We start from the raw sequence: 23060 nt of genomic DNA, 5'->3' as shown, positions 1-23060 counted from the left end.
TCAAGCCGAAGTTCTCCCTTGAGGGCACAATAAGACCCTCCGTTCTTTGCAGCCAAGGATCAGATCCTCAGCAAAGATTTACCTGTGAACAGCTCTCAACATATTTGGAGCTTAAAAAAACCTGCTGATTGCTTTCTATAAAGCTACATAAACGGAGATATATTTTAACAATAATGAAATATTTAGTATTTTTTCTAAAATTATTCAGTGTGTTTCACTGAAAATATTTATTAAAAATAAATTTGTTTAAACTCAGCTATCTGGGACAGGCCTCACTTTGCAAACACAGCTGTGTGGCATCCCTCTGACCTGGGAGGGAGATGTGAATCAAGAATGCATTTCTTTTTCCTCAGACGATGAAAGACTTTCAAAATTAATTGCATGACATTATGGCTTGTCTGTGTTGTCAGCTTTGATTTTGCTGTGACAGAATGATGGCCGCTCCCTGTCACAGAGAGTGGCGCCGTGCCTGTGAGTGCCACACTCATCAAGTGGCAGCAGCGAGGAAAGCATCGCTGCGATCTGCATGGAAAGCAGTTTCGTGGAGTGGGATGCCAAGGGTGAGGCGAGTGCAGATGTTACACTCACACAGGGGAGCCTACATGGCCATTGCTCACTGCAGCTGGTGTTGGCTGAGCCATACCACCCACAGCCCTATGCCAGGTAGCCAACTTTCTGACCCCATCCCCACAATCAGTCCAAACTACTGAGGATAGCACTCTCCAGAGGTGTTATTTTGAGCATTCAGAGCTGAATGCACAATCACTAAAACTAAAATCAGAGCTCTTAAAAGAGCAGCTCTGCAACTGCCTTTGCAGGGCTTTTCAGAGCAAGTGGGAGCAGAAGCAGAGGGAGAAGACCAACTCCTTTTCCCTTTAGAGGGCAGTGGTGTTCATCTTACAAAAGCTGCTTTTCCGAGGAGGGAAATCCCTCATCGATGACAATCGGGTCAGCAGCAGCAAAGCAGCGGCAAGGAATAGGGACTAGCTCTGAAGTGGTGCCGCTGGTTGTGCTGTGCCGTGCAGGACAGCATCTCACCCTGATGTACTTTCTGTAATGCTCTGTGCAGGGGCTCATTAATTTCCTCTCATTTTCATGCACAGTAATCAGACAAGTAATTACGGTTCCACCGAGAGGCTTCCTTTCTCCCACCACACCATGAGCACAGCCCAGAGTGCAGTGCTCCATCGACGTTTGCCAAATTGCAGCCTCTCTTCAAGCCAGATGAGCCCTTCCTGTGAGATTTACGCCAAACCTGTTCAGAGAGCCAAATAAGAGCTGATTTCAAAGGCAGTACTAACCTTTTCATGGGTTTGGGCGAGGCCTCCCTTTCCAGGTTGGACGATGCGTGCTTCACGTGCATGGCGTTGTAGGAGGTGTGGGTGTACTCATTTTCATCGCTGTAGTCGGGACCGAGTAACGTTCGAGCCCACGTTCCCATGTCATAGGGAGGCAGAGTCCCCCCAAATTCAGAGGGCAGGCATTCAGGATGTATTAGCTGGTGAAGGCTGTTCAGGTTGTTACCATGAAGAAAGATCTTTAACAAATAAAAAAGAAAGTTCAAAGTCATCATCGACTCCTTACTTCATTAAGTACAATAATAGCAGCACTAATGAGATGTGGAGTGTCATTAGTTGACACTGCAGTTTCAGGTGGGAATTTCAAAAGCTCTCAGGGCTGACTTGGTTGGCAGAAGAGGGGGGATTGACTTTGGGGTGGGCAGCTGAAGAATTAGGCTGGCATTACTAACAATTCTGAAAACTCCGATTCGCTTGCTTTTGGCACGTGACAATGTCAGTTCCTTAAGTTCCAGATCAGGAGAAATGGAAATCAGGAATTATGACTGATTATTGCTACTGTAAGAGGATAGAGGCTTACGAGAAGAGCAATGAGAAGGAAAGGGTGACAGTGGAGCTTACTGGAAGCAGACGTGAAGAGTAGGGCTTCAGCGTCTGAGAGGGCCACCAGCCCTGCACCCCAGGCCAGACATTTCCCAGGGGTGTATCAGGCTGTGTCACCACTTTGTGCTGCTTCAGCAACACGTGTTTCTCTAATCCCTCTTTGCATTCAGGTTGGTCCTAACCTTGTCCTGCCTAGTCAGACACAGCTCAGGGTGGGCTCTGGGGCCTCCTGAGGGATTATTCAGCTGTTGTTTGATAGACTGCAGAGAACAAATGGCTAGGATGACTGCAGGACCACCAATTCACTTGGGTTTCACTGGAGAAGATCTGCCTCTTCTGCAGTGTGAGCAAACAGCCTTCAGGCATGGGTACTTTTTGTGGAAGCAAGTGAGTTCCATGTGAAAACAGTCATCCTGCTGAAGGAATGAAACAGGAATTTTTATTCCCACAAAAAGAGTTGAGCTGAAGTTTCCCTCACTTGCAAGTAACTTCAGCCAGGCCTGACAATCCCTCCACGTTGCCAGTTCTTTCTATCCCTGAGCATGTCCCAGTAAAATGTATCCACGCTTCGTTAGTGATAACAGATTTCTGGTCCCTGACTGAGTTATTCATTCAATCCAGACCATTCCAAACTCTAGTTTTTATAACAGCAGCAATTCTCTGATACCATATGGAAAATGCAGAGAGAAAAAGAAACAAACAGGCAGCTAGATACTTGGCTAATCCAGGTCTGCAGGTTCCTCTCCACCCTCAGCCCCACCCCCATCTAATTACCCTTTTCCTTGTCTTGTCTTTGAGGAACGGTTTGATTAGCGTGTACAGGGCATGGATGTACCAGGGCTGATTGACAAAATGGACTCCTCCAAAACGTGCAGGAAAGCTGTCCTAGAGAAAGAAAGAAAGGAAGGCAGTTAGGAGATGCAGTGCTTTACTCTGGCAGTCAATAGGATGAAAGTTGGAGGAAAAATCTGTCTCTTTCCATCCGCAAACGAGCACTGGGCCTGCTGGGAGGGGGCAGGAGGGAAATGGAAAAACAAAAAAGATGCCTGGAAGCGTTTGTATCAGTTTCCTCTGTGGGCAGAAGCAGTCCCTTTGCCCCTCCACACACTGACACATCAACTGCCGATGAGGTGCTGAAGATTTAAAGTCGCGTCTCCAACCACTTCTCATGAACATTTTTTAACTCCATCAGGGCGTCTGACTCGGCCGGCCTGGGAAGTGAGAGGGGGTTGATGAGCACCGCTCCCTCGAGGGGAAGCTTTCTAATTTCTCATTGTGCAGCGCAAGGCAAGCCCCCAGTTCCCACGCACATCGCTGCTCAGAGCTCACCTTTTCACCCTTCGGCCTTCCTGCCTCCCCCTGCTAAAATCATCATTACAAAGGCTGACCTTTCGGGGTGAGCAAGCAGCATATTACAGGGAGGAGGATGGGTGGGAAATGCTGATTAAGTGAAGGTGTGGGGAGAGCGCACCATGACAGCACCATGGAAACTGCCGGAGCCGCGCTCGCTGCCGCTGCCGGGCTCAGCGCAAACAGCCTCGGCATTAACATGCAGGTAGCGTCCCGCTGCCGAGGGCTCGCTACAGCATCCTGCCCTGCTCCACCAGCCTGGCACGCCTAAGAGAAGAGGAGGTGGCTGGCGTGTCTTTAAAGGTTATTGTATATTGTGAAGGGTATTTTGTACCTACGATCTTATCTAACAAACGTCAGTCAAGGAAGAGCCTAGGATTTTTTTTGCATGGCATAAATAATGGGACGACCGCTGCTCCTGTGTGCAAACACGCTTCCAAGGGGAGGAGACGAGCCTGTGTCACCGCTGTGAAGGGAGATGCTGATGAAGCCGTCCTCATCCTGTGTGTGCTCCTAACCCCTACAGCTCAGCATGAAAAGCAGAATATAATCAGGTCTCTTCCTTCAGGGCTTTGGCTCTGGGACTAAGGCAGGTTCCTTCCCCTCACAATTAGCACAGGGTGTCCTGGGGCTTTCTCTCGCCTTCCTCCCGAGCATCAGAGATTGAGCACAGCTGGTGAGAATACAGGGTGGATTTGTGAGATGATATGAAAAAATCCCCTTATACACCTGCTCAGTAGAGCTTCTGTGCTGCTTCAAGGTCAATTTTTCCCCCCAGATTTAGCAATATGTATGCATACACCACCTCCTGCAACCCAGGGCGGATCATCAGGACTCTCCATACTCTTTAGCCACGGATTGCCTTGGCAGTCATCTAAAACCATACTAAGGTGATGTTTGTGAGCAGCCACAGGCATTAAGTGATATCTTTTTCTTTTGCTGTGCAGTGGAATAAACCACTTCCACCTCAGACAGGTCAGTTCATATGAAATCATTACAAATCTGAATATTGGATGTACCGTGAAGGACTACTGGGTAATCAGGCCAGCATACAGGAGGACAAGCAGTGTAGCATCACAGATGATCCCATTTTAAATTCCAGTAAATGATGAGTTGAGCTTTTGAGACCCCCACCTGGTCTGGGGTCCTTAGCACAAGAAAGATGTCAGCATGTTAGAGTGAGTCCAGAGGAGGGCAAAAAAGATTATCAGAGGAACAGAGCACCTCTCCTACAGAGACAGGCTGAGAGAGTTGGGGTTGTTCAGTGTGGGGAAGGGAAGGCTCCAGGGAGACCTCATTGCAGCCTTCCAATACCGTAAGGAGGTGTATAAAAAGGAGGGAGAGGGACTTCTTATCTGGCCACATAGTGACAGGACAACGTTTTAAACTAAAAGAAGGTTGGTTTAGATTAGATGTTAGGAAGAAATACTTTTCTTAGTGGATGATGAGGTACTGGAACAGGTTGCCCAGAGAAATTGTGGATGCCCCATCCCTCAAAGTGGTCAAGGCCAGGTTTAATTGGGTCCTGAGCAACCTGATTTAGTGAATGGCATCCCTGCCCATGGCAGGGGGATTGGAATTAGATGATTTTTAAGGTCCTTTCCAACCCTAGTCATTCTATGATTCTGTTCATTGATTCTATGATTCTCTCTAAGGATGGCATATGTTCTGTTGGGGTGTTCATTTTCAATAAAGATGGCTGTATTTCCTCTGCTTTTCATTCAAGTTTAGGATGCAGCTCTGACTGAGATAAAATACTGCAGTGCTGCAAGTTGCAGTGACTTCAACTGAGGGCTGAGAAACTGCTGCAGAGAATCTGAGCCCACCTAGAAAAACACATGGACTGACAGAAGTGTGAAGCCCAAAGTGATTTTCTACCATGCGATAACGTAAAATTGTGTTTTATAGCAGACCAGAGCCATAAAATGCCCATCACATGCAAAATTCACAAATTCAGTTGCCTTCCTCACACATGGGAATGAAGATTTTATGATTTGGAAATTTTCACAGGTTATTCTGAAAAAAAAACCCTAAGACAAACTGGAATGTTCCATATTTGCCTTTATTTATTTATTTATTATTAATTCTATGTTTTTCAAGATGGCCATCCCACAAGTTGTTTCCATAAGGAAGACATTTTAAACACCTTTGCTCTTTGGGAATAAATTGCCACAGTGGCTCCCAGGCTGTACTGGGAGCAGCAAAGGTCAGTGTAGAAAATCCCACCTGAGTCCAAAGCACAGGAGAGTAAGGAAATGAGAGATTGGAAGCAGGGGAATAACTTTAAGACACAGAGATTCATACTCACCTGAAAAAGAAAAGTTGTTTTGCCTTCTTGCTGGGATGCACAAATGATATTAATCATAATTTTTAGTGAGAAACATCAGTCAGGCTTCATTTTCAAGGGGGAACATGTATTTTTTAGAACATGTTGACCAGCTTTAACAACACCCATAAAGGCTCAAATACTGAGAATTATAGGAGCCTGCCAGAGATTTAAGATGGCAGTCTGCCTCTAGAAAAGGTCTAAGGAGAAGGATGCACTTTCCTATGTAGAAAATTAATTTTCTGTCCACCCAACACAGATTGTTGAGTCTATAGACTAGATTCTATCTCACACATCTGTAAGTGTTATAGGACAGCCCTTAATGTAACAATTTTATTTAAAGACAATTTCTGTCTTTTAATTTTGAAGGCACACCAAAAAATGCACAAAGACCCTTGAAGGAAAGATGATAGTCAGAAAAAACCCCAACCACCAAAGAACATTTTTTTATGTGTGTAACTTCCTACTAAATTTTGTTCCTTGCCCTATTAAGCACATTCAGTTCAATTTGACCTTCATCCCTCAGTCCACCTGCATTTGTAAGGCTGTCAATTAGAACAAGGACAAAGACTTTTTTTTTAAAAAAAAAAACTACCAACGAAATTTGATATGGGAATCATCCAGACACTGTTTGGAACTGCAACATACTAATTTTGTAGAAGTCCCTAATTAGAGCAGAGCTGTCTTGGAAAGAAAAGCTCCTGTCTGGAGGTCTGCCTTGTGCAGCTCCAGGAAGATGTATGAGACATTTCCCACACCCCACTTAGTGTCTCTGCTGCTTTCCCTGGGGCAAGGTGAAAGTAGCTGAAATTGATTTTCTGCTGGAGAGCTTTTGCTTTTAGGAATTCTCATTTGATTTCTCATGTCTTGTGATTCCTTGGGAAGGTGTATTTTATAATGAGGTATATTTTTTGGAGTCTTCTGTGAAATGGACCCTGGGATTATGGAGCCTTTTCTTAACCCGATTCCATGTCAAAAATACCCAGTCCTGAGGATATACATGGGTTTTATTCCAAAGTTATAAATGATATATAGTACACATGAATTGATCTAATTATTTTGGGCACTACTGTCTTCTCCTCTGAAAACGAAGCTGGTTAGCACATTGCTCAGCAATGAAATTGCAGGGTAAATAAGCACATCCAACCCAGTCCTAATCAAGCTAACCTGCTTCTCAGCAATAGCAGGGAATCACAGAATCACAGAATGTGTCAGGTTGGAAGGGACCACAGCCATCAGGTCCAACCTCCCTGCTCAAGCAGGGTCATCCCAGAGCACATGGTGAGGGATTGCATCCAGATGATTCTTGAGTATCTCCCGTGAGGGAGACTCCACAACCTCTCTGGGCAATCTGTCCCAGTGCTTGGTCACCTGCACACTAAAGAAGTTCTTCCTCATGTTTAGGTGGAACTTCCCATGCATCAGTTTTTATCCGTTCCCTCTTGTCCTATTGGACTCGCTGAGGAGGCATCTGCCTCTTCATTCAAGTCATGGATGAATAAGTTAAACTGAACCTTGTGGGACACCACTAGTGACAGGCCTCCAACTCGACCCTGTGGTACTAATTATGGCCCTCTGGGATCTGCCTTTGAGCCAGCTCTTGAGCCACCTCACTGTCCACTCATCCAATCCACACTTCAGTGAAAGAACTCCAGATATCTTCTTGGGCACCTGGCTCACTCCACAGTCAGACCAGGCCTTCTTCACTGGGACTTAAATTGAGCTAAAATAAGAGATATATCTAACCATGCTGCAGTGACACCTTCCCAAAGCAGTGTAGGCAAACTGAAAGAGAGAAAATCGTCCAAACATAGAGTTTGAGTTGATTTAATGAAACTGGGGCCATTGATGGGACTGTTCTTTCGCCTGATTTGTCTTTGTTTTGCTTTATATATTTGCTTTTTTGCTGTTTTCAGTTTTATTCTCCTCTTTATCATGCCAAAAGAAAAAGTAATGAACACAGTAGAGCCGCCACAGACCCCCCAAATCCATGCAGTCTTCAACACATCTTTTTTTTCAGATTGAAGAAGCGTCTCCAAGCTTGCAGGTCAGAGCAAAATGTTATGGGGATCATTGTTATATCCCCATTGAGCCTGGCACTGAAAGCCCTTGGCACATAATATTCCATGAAATAGCTCAGGAGTGATGTTTGGAAGCTATGAGGTGAATGAGAGACAATTGCTCTTTTTTCTGCCTGTTCTTGCCATCACGACATCTATTTCTTTTGGCATGAGTATGCATCAGAAACCATTTACTATGGTGTTGTTTGGAACTGCCTGAAAGCTAAAAATCAACATGATTTCCAGCATATCCTCTCACCAAAGTGTGTCAGGAAAACAAAGCCATTTTTGGAATACAAAAAATAGGGATGAATCCAACCTGATGCTCAAGGTCATTCCTTTCAAACTACATGAACTGACACCATACACCAAAGACCTGAGCTCAAAATCCATATTATAGCATATTTCTAGGTTACAGAATATCTGAATTTTGAGACAAAAGCATTTTTCAAATTCTTTCATAACCCTTTCTAATCAGAAAAGCAAGCACACATCTTGCCATCCCAATGAACTTGAATCTCAACCAACTCACCCATCTACTGAAAATCCAAATATAATCCCCTTTGAAAGAAAATAATTGCCCTCAGATTCAGGAAGACATCAGTCATAAACAAAACTGTTTAAAGTGAAATGTCATGTAAACTGAGGATAAAAACAGCATCTTCATGCCTGTGCACTTACATAATCAGTCCCTGAGGTGGATTAAAGCTCCTACAGATCGTATTAATAGTTCAGGAAGATTTTATTAATAGTTCAGTGATAGTTTCTCCATGGAGAATTGCCATGAATGTGTGATTTTAATGGATTGGCACAATAAGGGAAGGAGGATTTCCACTCTTCAGCTCCTCAGCTTCAGATCCAAATTCAGCCTCTGAAAGAGTGACAGTGCTTGAAAGTTGTTCCCTGATTTTATGATTTTGTCAGATATTGGATAGGCTGTGTCCATCAACAACCTGCTCCTGAGCATGTTTGAATGAATTCCATGTAATGCCCTAGGTATGGAAGTGGGCTGTTGAATAGTGCATGCTAGGGAAGAAGGCAAAATGTCCTCCCATCGGTACAGCTTCAGCTTCTAATTTTAACGCAGCTCCTAAGAGATGGATGTTTAGCTTGGCAGGAGGCAGTGGGAGGCAGCAGCAGAACCAGGGCCATGAGGACCTTGGGACTGGGCAGCTCCTGCACCTCTACAAGTGTTCCCTGGGGCTGCAGGAGCTGGGGCTGCTCTCCCTCACCTTCAGCAGTGCCTGCACTGATCCCAGGCATGTTTCCAATCTCCACCCCAACAAGTTGCTTGTCTTTCCGTTATCTCTTTTTGCTCCCCTGTGTTTTTGAAGAGATGGGAATACAAAATGAATGTTGCCGGTGGCAGTAATTGCAAATCGTTTGCTTCTACCTTCTCATGCCCTCAGAGTACACAGGAATTGAAAATAGTTGCAGAGTAGGGGAAAACCAGGAAAAAAAAAAGACACTAGTGCTAGCAGTATGGCAATCCTGACCTGCTTGAATATGACCATAAAAAGAATTCTTGCGATTGTGAAGAATTCATTGATTTTGGGTAAGCTGTGACTGTAACTGCTCACACCAAAACACTCTCTTTTCTTTGAAGTACATAATAGCAAATGATTGGAGAAAAATCACGGGAAATTGTGAGTGCTTGGTTTATTTTTACATCTCATGCCCACATATGTAGATGAGGACGCTCTGAAGTACTTCTGTCAGAGAAGTGGAACTGAAAAATGAACATTGGGATGCATTCTCCTAGACATTTTTTCATTATGTTTGTTATCTCTCCTGCTACACTCAGTAACTTTTAAAATTCAGTCATTTGCAGTGGGTTTCTCCCAGTCATTATTGCATACTAGTGAGGTCCTACAGAGCATCTGTTCATGGGTGTTGGCAGATGGCACCAATAAATCAGGTTACAGAACACAGATTTGCTCAGTAAACTTTGATTTGTCCTGATAGAATCATGCTGTCATGTCATCTGGTCTAACAAAATAACTTGTAACCTTGGGGCAGAAGGGGGATTGTTGGGGAAGATGAAACAGGAAAGCCTTATAAATATGATTGCCTGACAAAAGATTTTGGGAATATGAAAACTACAGGCGACATCGAAATGAAAGCCACTTTTGAAATACCAAGTTACTGAACAACTGGAAAACAATGGTATGGCCGACTGAAGGTAATCCCCTCTTGATTGAACAATACCCTCTGCTTGCAGGCAGGTCCAAGGGTCAGAGCAGACCCTACTAGCTCAACAGAAGGGGTCCAAAGAGTAGTTTTTAGAAGTTAAGATGTAACACTCTATGGTAATATAAGAACTCTTACAGGCTGTATGTAAATGCTATAGGATTTGTATCTTGTATTAGATTGGTTAGTGACAATTAGAATATTCAGTACAGAAGATGATTTATTGTATTGTAACCAGGACTTCACCATTCCATTCCATCCTTTTCTCATCACTTCTTCTTCACTCTCATTCCTCTCGCTCTCTCTCTCTCTTACCCGCTTACTCTCTTGCTCTCTTGGGCCTGCTCAGAGCTGCCAGCTGCAGCTCTGAGCAGTGCCCCTATACCCACGCCCTTTGCAATAAACCGCATGTTCCAAGATCTGACTATAGAGATCTCCAGTCCCGACCGTCCATCCGAACCACCCTGCTGTCCTACAGGGGATTTCTTCACTACCTTTTTGCAAGAAACCCTTTACTGAACCAGCTCAGAATAATTTACGAGCAGAGTATCTCCCAGAGGCAGTGACTCTGTTGGATTGACACCATAAACTGGTGCTGCTTTTTTGCTTGGTTTGTACCCCTCTTTTACACACTAAAGGTAGAGAGTAAGGCTCCCTCCAGAAACAAACAAACAAACAAAAAAATAGATTAATAAATTATATTGAGAGAGAAACAGCAGGTTCATTCAGGGGGTTGGCTGAGGAGGTTCACAGAGAAGAGAGGAATTCAAAATGTGATTAAAAAATGAAACTGAGAGCACTGAGACAGTAATTTGGAAGTAGCCCACACGTGTGCAAGTGAGGTGCTGCAGTTTGCTCTAGATTAGGTCATATAAGGCAAGGCCACATCAGGATGCCTCTGGTGGAGCAAGAAGAGTGACAGTCACCCACTAACCTAAGGAGGGGTAGCTTGGGTTACAGGCAGCATGGGAAGGGACATGAATTAGCTGGAGGCTATTTTTCAGAGTTAGTTTAGGAACTTGGTATGATCTTTGCAGCCAGCTCCAGCAAACCAAGCTACATTGTCTCCAGTGTTCTGATTTTTGGTGTAAACTAGCTCAGAAACCAGTTTATATTCAGCTTTCCTAAGGCAGGGTGACTGCAAGCTGAGTTGCTTCTATTCCTGTATCTCACTGAATGTGAACGTCTGAAATTAGCTGTGGGGGAAGGAAAAAGCAGCAGGAAGATCAACAAAGCTGAAAGCAGTTTTGGGCTTAATTAGAAATGGTAAAGTGTGCTGGGCACAGAGCAAGCCTGGCCTGGAGACTTGCTGGGTGAGCACAGGTGCTGCTGGCTGCAGTGTGTGCCCACAGGTTGGCTGGGATGTGTCACACTCCCTGCGACACCAAGCCCTTGGCTGAGCATGACCTGTGAGCTTTGGCTGCTCATTCAAAATCATCATAACAATAAAGGCCTCGTGCAAACTTTGGGTTTCTGAGAGAAGTGACCTCCCTCCAATCCTTTCTCCCTGACACCAGGAGACAAAGTGGTGTGTTTTCTCTCCGCTTGAGCTGCTGGTGGGTGTTTGTGGGTGTGAGGTGCTCTCAGTTTTGGGGGTGTGGTAAATAAGTAGGTTTCTTTTGTAGCCAGATTTTAATGCAGGGCATTCTGAAGTAAAACGCCCACCAGCAGAATGAGCATCTCTACCAAAGAGAGTCAGCATTAAGACAACTTTAATGAAGGAGCATCCTAATTCCCTTGCACTTGGAAAAGAATCCACCCAGGAGTGCTGGGGTTAAAAGTTTGGCATTGAAAACTTGACCCAAAAAATGTTCTATTTTTAAAAGAACACTTTTGGAAAAAGTATAGGGAGAATAGGGATTTTTTTTTTAAGTAATTTTTTAAAGTTAAGCTTTAAACAAAATCAATTAGTACCATTAACCACTGTAGCTAAGAACACTCCTGTTTTATTTAGCTGATGTTATTTGAAGCTCTCTCCTAGATATTTCTATTTCCATAGACAGGCCTTGCACTCATCCTGAAGAGCAGTAGCTCTGTGGGATGCTGTGATTGAAAGCACGGGGGGTGAAGGAGTTAAGGCAAGGAAGATTGCACTGAGGCAAATACAGGAGCATTTAAAAAGCTGTTGAAAGGACAGAGGTAGTGCATGCAAAGTCAGTCATGAAAAGCATAACATACAGCACCTTATTTCTTGTCCAGTACTGAGATTTAAAACAAAAAGCCCTATACAGAGAGTGTGTCTTTAGATAGACATTGTTATGCTGAGATTCTCTACATTGTCTATGTAAAACATTTATTCTACATTTTCCTCTTTTCTTCACATTACCACTTTATATATATATATATACACATATACATACTCTCTGCCGAATTAGCTGTGTCTGAGCAAAGGGCAATGAAGGCCAAGCTGCCATGGTGAGGACAAATGCCCACAGCCTTAGTTAAAGTCAGCCAAAGAAAAGCAATTAAAAAGGTCTTGTGGCACTTGCATTGCTTCTCAGGAGACCTATTGACTTTGCAGATAAGCTTTTCATCTTTGCCTATGGAAGCACCAAGGTATTAAACAGAATTCCTAAAGTCACATTACACTTGTGTTGTGATTGAAAGCAGATGACGGAGGAAAGGAGATTTTATTATTTATAGTGCTAGGCAACCTATTTGGTGCTGAACAGAAGTCTGATCTAGCATGGCTTGAACAATGTGTGGAATCACCTTAAAAGCAGCGTGGAAAGGAGATTATAAACTATCATTGTGATGAGATTATACCCTAGCTTGGTCAGAAGAAAACGATCAAGCAATTTTTTTCCTTGGCAACTGTTGACTGACTGAAACAAAGTTATTGATGGAAATTATTCCTTTTCCAGTAAATTTCTTTGCATCTAGCAGTAAGTCAAAATAATCCTTTGTGTTGATTCCTCTGTACAAGTCCTTGTAGGTATCACAGGCTCCTAGCACTCATTTTGTCAGAGCTATCTGTTAAACAAGAGCTAGATTCCCATCTTATTTACTAAGAATTTCATATTTTACTCTAATTTGTTTGAGATGGAAACCTCATTTTAAAATGGAAGTTTTCCCTTCACCTAGCTCTTGCACAACCCCTTTTTAAAACAATTTTTGTGGTCCCTGTCAGCCTTGACAAATGTACTCTGGTAAGTGTCCCATGGTGAAGATACTTTTTCAATTCTTTATTCTCTTTCAACAGGAGTGTGTGTGAGAGAAAACCCAATGACCTACCTTGTTTTAAAGGGAGTCAAAATGCTAAATGCCTGTGCAGCTGGGGAGACCCAGCTCTTGGTGGATGCAATACGAGGCAACTCACACTGCATCAGATAAACACCTGACAGCAGCAACACCTTTTCCTCATATACAGCCTCTTATTCTTCAGACCAAAAGAAGCCAGAGAAAAAAACCCACTCTTTTATTATTTGCAAGATTCAGTCTCTGTCCTTGTTCCAGTCTGAGTGAGACTGTTTTGCTGTCTTATCCTTTCATGCTGAAGGGAAAATTGTTTTGTGTATTTGTATTTCACAAAGTCCCGCATAGTCACCAGACTGATTTAAAAGGAGCAGACCAATGTGTCAGGTCTGCAATAAAATATAATCTCTTTGTGTCTGTCCTTTTGTGATCTCTTCTTCTCTCTATATATTTTTTTTAATAACAGAGCAGTGCCTTGGTAATAGGAAACCTGATCATAACTTAATGTCCTTGAAATAGGTGTTGATAATAAAAAAATACAAATAATATTAAAGATGCACATGGAAAGATTTAAAGATACATTGTGGAAAATATATTTTTCAGAAAGCTGTTTTTACAATATCAGACTGCATTTCAAGTTTCATGACATAGTCAACCACATGTATTTAAGAAATGAGTTATGAAGACCATTTTTTTAGTGGAGCTTTGTACTATGCAGTACGAAGAACACACCGATGTTTTTCCCCTGTGGTTATAAAAGCAGGCATTGATAATAGCACCACCAATAGCTAAGATTGTCTGAATGTCTGACTTGTTGCAACTTTGCTGTAGCTACACATTTTGGGCCCAAAAATTTCAACAGGGAGCTAGACATATTTTTATGGCAACAGTGTTGGAGGCTGGGGGTGGGGTAGGAGTTTCTCCATGGGCTTGGAGGGAAAAAATACTGTTTTCTGCACTTCAAAATATTTCTATGATTATTGGAGGGTGGAGATTTAAAGCTCAGAGCCTTTGGAGCATGGACCTAACCTTTCACAAAAGGTTTTCCTAGCACACATGGCTTTAATGACACAGAGAAGATTTGCAACTCTGTGTATGTCCAAACTCACTGAAGGAAGTGTGGAGGCTGAGATGTTTCGTAAGTTGGACTAGTCATAGTCCAACTTGCCTTAAAAGCTATGATCAGTCAAAATCCTTGGAGTTCATTAGCTGTGTTCTCCCAACAGAGAGGCTGCAGCCCCAACCCACAGGTAGGACGTAGAGCTCTCCCTGCAGTGGTTTCTCCCAGAGATGTCATAAAGCACTGGTGTAGTCAGGGCTGCCTGAAGCTACACTTTAAAACTCAGATTTTTCCTTTCCTAAGTGCGTGACTTTGCCATTTCAATGTTCTTTTTGTGTTGTGTTCACCACCTAAAGCAATGCTAGGCAACAGTCAGTGCTGCTCATCACATAATCACTCAGAATCAGGGCTTTTGTCAGTTTGGCAGCATTAAATGTCACATAAATTTTGTAGTCTTTGCTACACAAAATACACGCTTATACTCTCTGCAACAGCTCTCTCATTTCCACAACACATCCTCCCTTCAGCTCACACTTCTTATTCCTCACTACCTTGCTTTACTGCCACCTTAACTCTGACTTAAAAACAGCTGTAAAAGATAGTAGTAGGAAAATGGTTTCTGGTGTCTGTGTAGGTACAAGAAAAGCAAGGCACTAATGAGTGCAATTTCTCAGTCTTTCCATTATCACAAGCTAAGCATGGATATCAGACTGTGGACATAACAGCAGGTCACTGTTCAGCCCTTTGGCATCCTGTGTACTATCATCTGCTCCCACTACAGACTCTAACAAGAGGAGTCGGAGGGTCACCAGTGAAGTTTACTGCCTGAGTGATGCTTACACTGTCTTCTCCAAAAGGTTATTCTTAACTGTGTTTTCAGGCACCAGGCATCAGTCTGCAAGCTAATGATTCCTTCACTCTCTGGGTCTATTCCTTGAAAATTTGCTCTGGTTATTTTTTTTTAGGGCCAAGAGCAGGGAAAAAAATTCTATGAATTTGCTAAAACTACAGTTCACAGGAAGGTGCAACCCCATTTCTCAGTCATCTTAGATTAAAAAGCCATATAAAAAGCCATACATTTTCATCCTCCTCCTTCTTCCCACATTGGACTAAAGTCATACATTAAGTACTGCTACATGAAGTCTTAAATGAATTAGGCTTTTTCCAACCAGAGATTGAAGTATCCTCTGTCACATCTCTGGAGGTCATTAAATTTTCTGGGTAGGTACAGGACTGCCTGTCTGTATCTTCTTCTTTGAAGGTTTCCCATCAACAACTCTTCTCACCTAATTGCAGGCAGCAGCATATCCTCCTTATTAAACTCCAAGCACTGAGTACCAAGGCATTTGTAAATAACTTGCTGTCATTAACCTTGAGTTTAGCAAGACTTTAGGCATGGTGGCTTGTATTGCTCCTCTAGCAAAGTGGAGAGATTTTGTTTGGAGTGGTGGTGCTTAGTTCTAACTTCAAAGTTTGCCCCACTTTAAGCTATGAATGGGATCTGATCCCTTCCAAACTTACCACATGATTCTGTGGTATTTCATATGTGCAGGTACGTGTGCATCTCAGGTTGTCAGACTGATCCTGCCCTGTCATGTTCCACACTTGCTGTTGACTGATCACTGGTTACTCAGGGTTTCAGGTTACAGTTTCCATTTAAAGCTGAAGCTTTTATCATCTTTATAATATGCTGCAGAATTTGTTATAGAAATAGGCAGGAAAGTAAGGCTTATTTATTATCTGCTTTGCTGCAAAGCCCATATTATGAGCAGAGATGACAGCAATAAACTAAAGAAAATAACCTGTTCAGACCAGAAGAAAATCTGTATCACTAACTCCCTGCATTGGACAGTTGTTCCAAGAATGAAGGATTTCCTTGTTGTTAGGAATGTGCCAGGTGAAGAGAAGTTATCAGACAAGCTGCATTCCCTATTAGCTGCTACAGAATGTTGCACACATGGCAATGCATATTAATCCCACTTACATCCAGAAACTTAATTAAACCTCCCCATTATTGAAATCTATAACTGGCATGGAAAGGTACAAGGGCTTAGGAAAGAGCACTCATTTATGCTGTTTGCAGGACAGATCTCCAGTAGTGCTAGGTTATTTCTGGTAGGAAGTAAACAATTTCTGCTGGATATCCAGCAATTTGCAAAACATTTGGAGATTACAACCAAGGCCAGTGTTTGTCTGCAAGTGTTAGCAAGAAGCTAATGGTACTACAGGATGTTTTGCAGACGCTTCGTCTGGATTTTTTGGTTGGTTTTTTTGCTTTACTTTTGTCAGTGACACCCTTTTATCATATATATATATATATATATATATATATATATATATAACGTGCATATACAGTACATCTTTGCACAAAAATTGAAGATAAGGTCCACTGACAACACACTTATAATGCAGAGGTTACATTAATATATTTCCCCAATTCTGTCAGGATCTGTCTGGGAGAATCAGTTCATCACTTATTGGTGATGATCCTCTTCAAAATTTTAAAAACAAACTGTTAACAAAATTTTTTTAGAATTTATTTTTTGTCTTCCCAAATTGTCTGCTTGAGGCACTATGCTGTTCCAATTTTTTAGCTGAAAACAAATCTTAGGTTCACTGTGTTGTACGGTCTAGGAGATCTCTTAAATAGATTCTGCTATTTGAACTTGTTGAGTTGTGAATGGGTTCAGACTATGAAAGTCTGTTCAGTGTGAAATCCACCACTGAATGCAGCAAATTCCTCACTCAAGGTGGTTATTGAGCAATTGATTTTCTCAATAATAAACAGCAAGAAAACCTCCTAACAGAAAAATAAATAAGTTTAACAACTTGTCAGCATAAAAATTCTTTCAGACCACCGAAGATAGTTGAAGTTGTTTGCCCATAAAACAGAAGTGCCCCTTAAGGTAGCTTAATTTCTGACAGCGAAGTTGCGAAGCACCTTGATTGTCGAAATTATTTTGGGAAGAGAAGGTTAATTATGAAAGATTATTACAGCAACTTAAGCACTACAGCCAAGGTAAAGGGAAACATGTCAGGTGTTTGTTTTCAAACAGACGATACAAGTAAGATGGTAAAAATGAAATTATGGTTGTGATTTATGGAAAGTTAAAAAGTTTTTAAAATTTTGGAATTCAGTTTGTGATAAAATCACAGATTCTGGGAAAATTATTCAAGGAAGTGTGTACTGAAATATCCAGACTCTACTTAAAACAAAGCATTTGAAGGACCTGCCTGAAGTTTGAGAAAGTTAGATCTTGCTTTAATGTTGTGGGCATGAAAATAAAACATTTTTTCTGCAAATGAGTCTGAGTCAGGAAAGCACAACACTATCAGTGTGGGAATCCACAGAACCCATGACTGAAAAATCCAGAGTGGACAAACAGCTCACACAAGATTATATCTGCCATTTGTAAAGGGATCACAACACCACACAGGCATTTACAAGCATCAGCACAGATATGTAGAGGAAGGAACACACTTCATGGCAGTCAAGGAAAAGAGCATAGCATCATAGAATCACAAAATATGCTCATTTGGAAGGGACCCACAAGGATCATCAAAGTCCAACTCCCAGCCATGCACAGCAGCATCCCCAAGAGTCACACCGTGTGCCTGAGATCATTGTCCAAAGGCTTCTTGAACTCTGTCAGGCTGGTGCTGTGACCACTTCCCTAGGGAGCCTGTTCCAGTGCCCCACCACTCTCTGGGGGAAACACCTTTCCCTGATATCCAGCCCTAACCGCCTCTGACACCATTTCAGGCCATTCCCTTGGATCCTGTCACTGGTTACCATAGAGAAGAGATCAGTGCCTTCCCCTCCTCTTCCCTGTCCACTTGAAGGCTTATGGAACACAACTGATTTTCCATGATATTTAGGTGCACCAGGGACACCAGTATTAGCAAAGACAATTCACTCTTGGTAGGAGTGAATCTCTGGTCATATAGAGGTTAACTTTTACTATATAACAAAGTTGTACCAGTAAGTGATTGGATAAAGAGTAATATTAAAATTTATGGAAAAGTTAAAATTTCTAAAAGTACCAGAAGTAAAAAAATACTATTGAGCTAAAAAGATGCCAGATTCTGGATCTCAGAGACTGAATTCATGCAATGGACAGACAATAGTTGGCAGCAACTGAAAAGGAACATAAGGATGCTTCTGGGAAATAAAGGAACTCTCAACAGAATATGAAATAGAGATGAAAGGGTCAAGATAGTCCACAGCTCATCTACCCAGGAAAGTTTCTCTCACCATAATTTGGGCTACACTAAAGGAAGCCTATTGCTCTAGGGAGATAAATATAATGAAGAAAAACAAATTAATGTATTGTGCCTATAGATCATGTAGAAAGCAAGCAAAACATTGAAATATTTCATTTGCATATGAATGACCTAAAAATGGCATCTATTGCAATGTCTCTAATGAGAAACTGAAAAGGCAGTACCACTCTGGGAGGCGACCTTATGAAACTGGGGCATCCATATATGCATGATCATTATCTCTTCATGAAATGATTTCCTGAGAATGCCATTGGGTTGCACTTGGAGCCACAAGTCAATACAAAATATTTGACAGTGTATACAGTACTAAGTTACACACAAATGATGTTAGATATGGGGCAAAAGTGTAAAAAAATCCCATCTGGAGGCCTCAATTAACTCAGAAATTCTGACATAAACTAAACAAATTAAGATGTAAGGTGTAAAGATATATTCCAGAGGATTCCCATGGGAATGTCTCCCACAGCAGACTCCTCACATGAGGGAGCTATAAGGAAATTTGCACCTATCAAGCTGCCTGCAGCAGCAGCTTGAGAGGGCTACTAAGACACATACAGGAAGGGTAGGTCACAACCCTGTCTGTATTTAACACTGTGAAATTACCATGGCACCAGTGATGCACTGGATGTCACATGAACTCTGAAGACAAGATGCCTGTGCTTGTCAGGCAGCTGTCAGAGTCACTCTGGTCTCACAGGTGTCTTGAGCAAAGCAGCGAGTCCAGTATGGTTTGTGAAATGTGATAAAGGTGGGAAGCAGTCATGCCAATGTGCAGTGAACTTGTCCCAGGTGCAAGAGACACTGCTGCACCAGATGGACACAAGCAGAGGTGGAATAGGTTTTCTCATCTGAGACAGCTGAGCTCAAGGACCTGAGACAGCAGGAGCTGAAGGGCCTGGCTGTGGCAGAAATGACAGCATGGATATTAAAACTGGGTCCAATGTGATGTTACAGCACACCTTGTGAGTTAGTTGAACCTTGACAGCTGCTGGTCTTCGAGATTCTGAATTGCATTAAAAATCACTGATGGTGTGACTAGAGAGGGGAGTTGTGGGAAAATAACGAACTTGCAGGAGGACCTTAAGGTAGTCACTTGGCAATAAATGATTCCTGGTTCCTTTCCTACTTCCATCAATCTAGCCATAATTGGCTTATTACCTCCTCTGTTGCTGTCCTCACAACTTGGAGTGGAAATGTGAAACAGTACTTTCTTCATATTTCCTTTAAAAGTGGCAGGAACAGCCTCTTTTCCCTTGCAGGCGATGGGATAAGGTCTCCCACACTGCTTACAGAAACCACATCAGTAGGAAGCAGAAGTACAGAAAAGAACACAAGAAGGAGGTAGTAAATGTGTTCTCCCCAATGGCATTTTCACAACAGGATAATTTCTCTGGCTTCAGATCCCCTGATCATAATAGCAAACCATCTGCTCATGGAAAGAGGACACTTCTAGAAAGGATATCTGGCTCAGTCATCCTGTCACATCACAGCTCTGCAGGGTTTATTTTATTCTAGTAAAGAGGTTTTCATTTTTAATCCTGTTTGTGTATTCTTTAAATAAACATTGATGTTGTTTTCGTTTAATCTGACAATTCTAAAAAGCATCATGTGAGACAAATAATTGAGCATCCTACAGGAGTATAAAGCTAGTAGTACCAGCAAGTGCAGTAACAATAAAGCACAACCGCAGTTAAAATATTATGGAATCAGATACCCCGAAGGACAGTTTAAAGCAGGCACAGACTCTTTAGGAGTGTCAGCCATGTTTAACACCAGTGACAACCAAGGATATGCACTGGCGCTTACAGGGATGCAGGACTCAACTCCCTGTGGCAGATCCAACTCCTAACAGGATGCAGTCCAAATTATGGGCCTGTGTGGGCTAAGTTCATAGGGCCAGCTCCTTCCTGGTCCTCTGCTCATGGATGCATACACATGCATGTTACACAGTCCTTCATTTTCTCTCTGACCTTCCCTCCTGCCTCTTCTGGCCTCGTCTCTCTGAGCTGCCAGTGTAATGTGGACAAGTTGGAGGCAGAGGTGCAGTCTAGTGGGATGCTGTTGTTTAATTTCTCTGCCTTCTGCTGCCTTTCCTACTCCTCCAAGAAAATCCCTCTCTAGTAGATAAGGAATATTTGGTTCTGTTATTCTCAAAAGCTTGTCATAATTTTCAGACTGCAAACAAGGACCTGATGCTAATGTTCATGTGCCTTTTTTGTACACCCCCTCGCCAACCCGCGCGGACCCCCCCAGCCCTTGTTGTCATTCCTTCACACTTCCTATCATTCATAGTCCTCTTCTGGCTCAGCTAAGTTTGTTGAAGCAAAATCCGTGACAATATATTTCAGTGTGCATTTTGTCTTTCATTTTGATTGACTCCACATGTGCTTTTAGAGCTACAGGTCAAAAGCTTCACTGCCCCCTGCTGCTTTATAAAGTATTCTTCTAAATAAATACCACATACCACAGACATGCCTGACCATCCTAGCAAAACATGAAGCTACCCACACCAGCTGGAAGATGAAGAAAACAGCACCTGCCTGCACACAGCAACTCTGTGTAAATCTAGAGACGAAATGAAAAGCCTTGCCTCTGCTCAGACATGGGAAAATTTACTGTGAAGCTCAACATGTGAAAACAAGCATTTCTGAAAAAGTAGGAGAGGTTACTGTCCCATCACAGCTCATAACCTCCTTGAAGCTGCTTGTTACTACCCCTTGTGGAACCTGGTCATCTGAGGGTCCCTGTAACATTACATATTGCCCTTTCACCTAAGGATGACTTAGGGGAACCTGATGTATCTGCCCTGAGACATCAAAGAGTATTTATGATCCACAGCCGTGGAAAACTCCAAGACGAGGGGTGGATGCTACTATGTGCCCATCTCTGGGAATCCTCCAAGTGTACACTCGTGAGGTTTGAGTTCCTCAAACCAATCTCTGGAGAATTGTGCTCGGTTAAAAACAGCTACACCCTAAGTTTTCACCTCCCCAATTAAAACATGGTAACATCTAAATTATTATTCATTTGTATCTGTTCAATCATATGTTTATTCTCTAAGGGTTTATAAGAAAATATCTTCTCTTGTGCTTGAGTATTTTAGAAGCCAGGTAACTGAATAAAATGTTAACACCTAGCACTTGCTCATTTTACACACAGAAGCACGGACAGTGCTTTCTCCATTTAGAAGAGGACCTGAATATAACCCTTGTCAGTGTACAAAGCAGTGAAATTTGCTGTGTATTATTTTTTTTCCTGCCTGAGGCATGTCTTGACTTTATGACAGATTTTAACGTCAGCAGAAACTGCAGCTCCAAAGTAAGGTGCCAGCTCCAATGGCTTTAGGTTACAGATTTGTTTGTCAAAACAACAAAGTTCTGAATGACTCTGGCCTCAAGGCTCTGACTCCACCGAGCAGAATTAGGAACTTCTCAGTCTAATTCTAATTTCCATCTGATTTTCCATATTAAGCTTTGTTTCAGCCTTGTATTGCTTTTGCTTATTTTGTAGCATATAATACAAGTCAAGTATGTTTTGGTGGAACTGGCAACGTAACAGGAGGGAAGATTTCAGCCATGAGTTTTTGCTGTGCTGTTCAGCATTGTCTTGTGACTCCAGACACGCTGACAAACACAACAGGCAAGTAACGGGTTTCAATGGTGAGCCAGGGGGCTGGCAAGGTTGCAGATATGACTTTGGACATTAAATGTATTGCAGTGGCTGTGTCTGCAAGACCTTCACATGCCCTCCCCTAAAGAACCTGACATTTCTTTTCATACCTTGTGGTGTCAGACTTTGAGGAAACACCTGCAATATTAAGGCAGTATATTTTAAAAGCTGCCTTCATTGTCATGGGTTTGGAATGATGAAATAATCTGACATTTAAATGAAACTAACACCGAATGCTGATTGTGTGATAACTTGAAGGACTGTGTTTATTGGTGGATGCCCACAAAGGAGAGTTGACAGTTAACCTCAATGGGAGACCACCAGAGGGAATATTCATCAGGCAAAATGAAGGGGATCAAACACGTCTGATAGAAGAGTCTCATGATGGCTTGGTACCTTGGATATTTGCGTGAGAATCTGCTCACCTTCTGCTTTACTTTTCATTAAATCAAAGTGTACATTGAAAACTCTGCCTTGCCATCTTTGCAACCCCTCTCCATTGACTCTGTGGTCTCCTGTGAGGTCATGTTTTGGGAAACTTCTCAGGCTACCTTCCTCTCTAAGCTTGCCTACTAACTTCTTCCCTCGTGCTCCCTCCTTTACTCTTCAAAAGACATACGGCTCTGGCAACATTTGCAGATGGGACTGCTCAGGTGATCAGTGACCCAGGTGCCCTTGGATTTGGTACATGAATTTTATCTTGTATTTTTGTTGTCAGGAAAAGCAAGAAATACAAGAACAAGAGATTCTCCAAGTCCTAGAACTAGATCTGAACATTGCTACCTTCTCTTCCATCCTTTGACCTTACTTGCTTGTGTTAATGACTGCTGACACCAGTGTGATCTCTGATTGCCTGTTCTTTGCCTCTGAGTAATTAACAGCAGGACAAATACTCAGGAGCTTAACATTTCATTGCTCAATTTCAATTTTTTGTAAAAACCTTTCATAAAAGAATAGGAAGGTTCTTGCTGAGCCAAATCCAGGAAATCCAATATCCTGTCTCTGGCAGTGGCTAAAGATGGACA

The 23060-nt window shown here is 42.4% G+C and overlaps 1 protein-coding gene across 1 annotated transcript in view; it reads right to left on the bottom strand.

Moving 5' to 3' along the window:
- CLVS1 (clavesin 1) overlaps positions 1-23060 on the bottom strand; it is a 100708-nt gene that overhangs the window by 17061 nt on the left and 60587 nt on the right. Inside the window, exons 4-5 of the mRNA XM_042022601.1 lie at positions 2676-2786; positions 1302-1537 (exon numbers count right to left, since the gene is read on the bottom strand). Coding sequence (XP_041878535.1) covers positions 1302-1537; positions 2676-2786 — 347 coding nt within the window. The remainder of the gene's footprint in view (positions 1-1301; positions 1538-2675; positions 2787-23060) is intronic.

Source organism: Corvus kubaryi, unplaced genomic scaffold (genome assembly GCF_017639235.1).
Source record: "Corvus kubaryi isolate FWS band 111438036 unplaced genomic scaffold, C.kubaryi_AGA036_p1.0 37216, whole genome shotgun sequence".
NCBI classification, from domain to species: domain Eukaryota; kingdom Metazoa; phylum Chordata; class Aves; order Passeriformes; family Corvidae; genus Corvus; species Corvus kubaryi.
The sequence above is the reverse complement of the archived record's forward strand: the minus strand, read 5'-3'. Positions and strand labels throughout refer to the sequence as shown.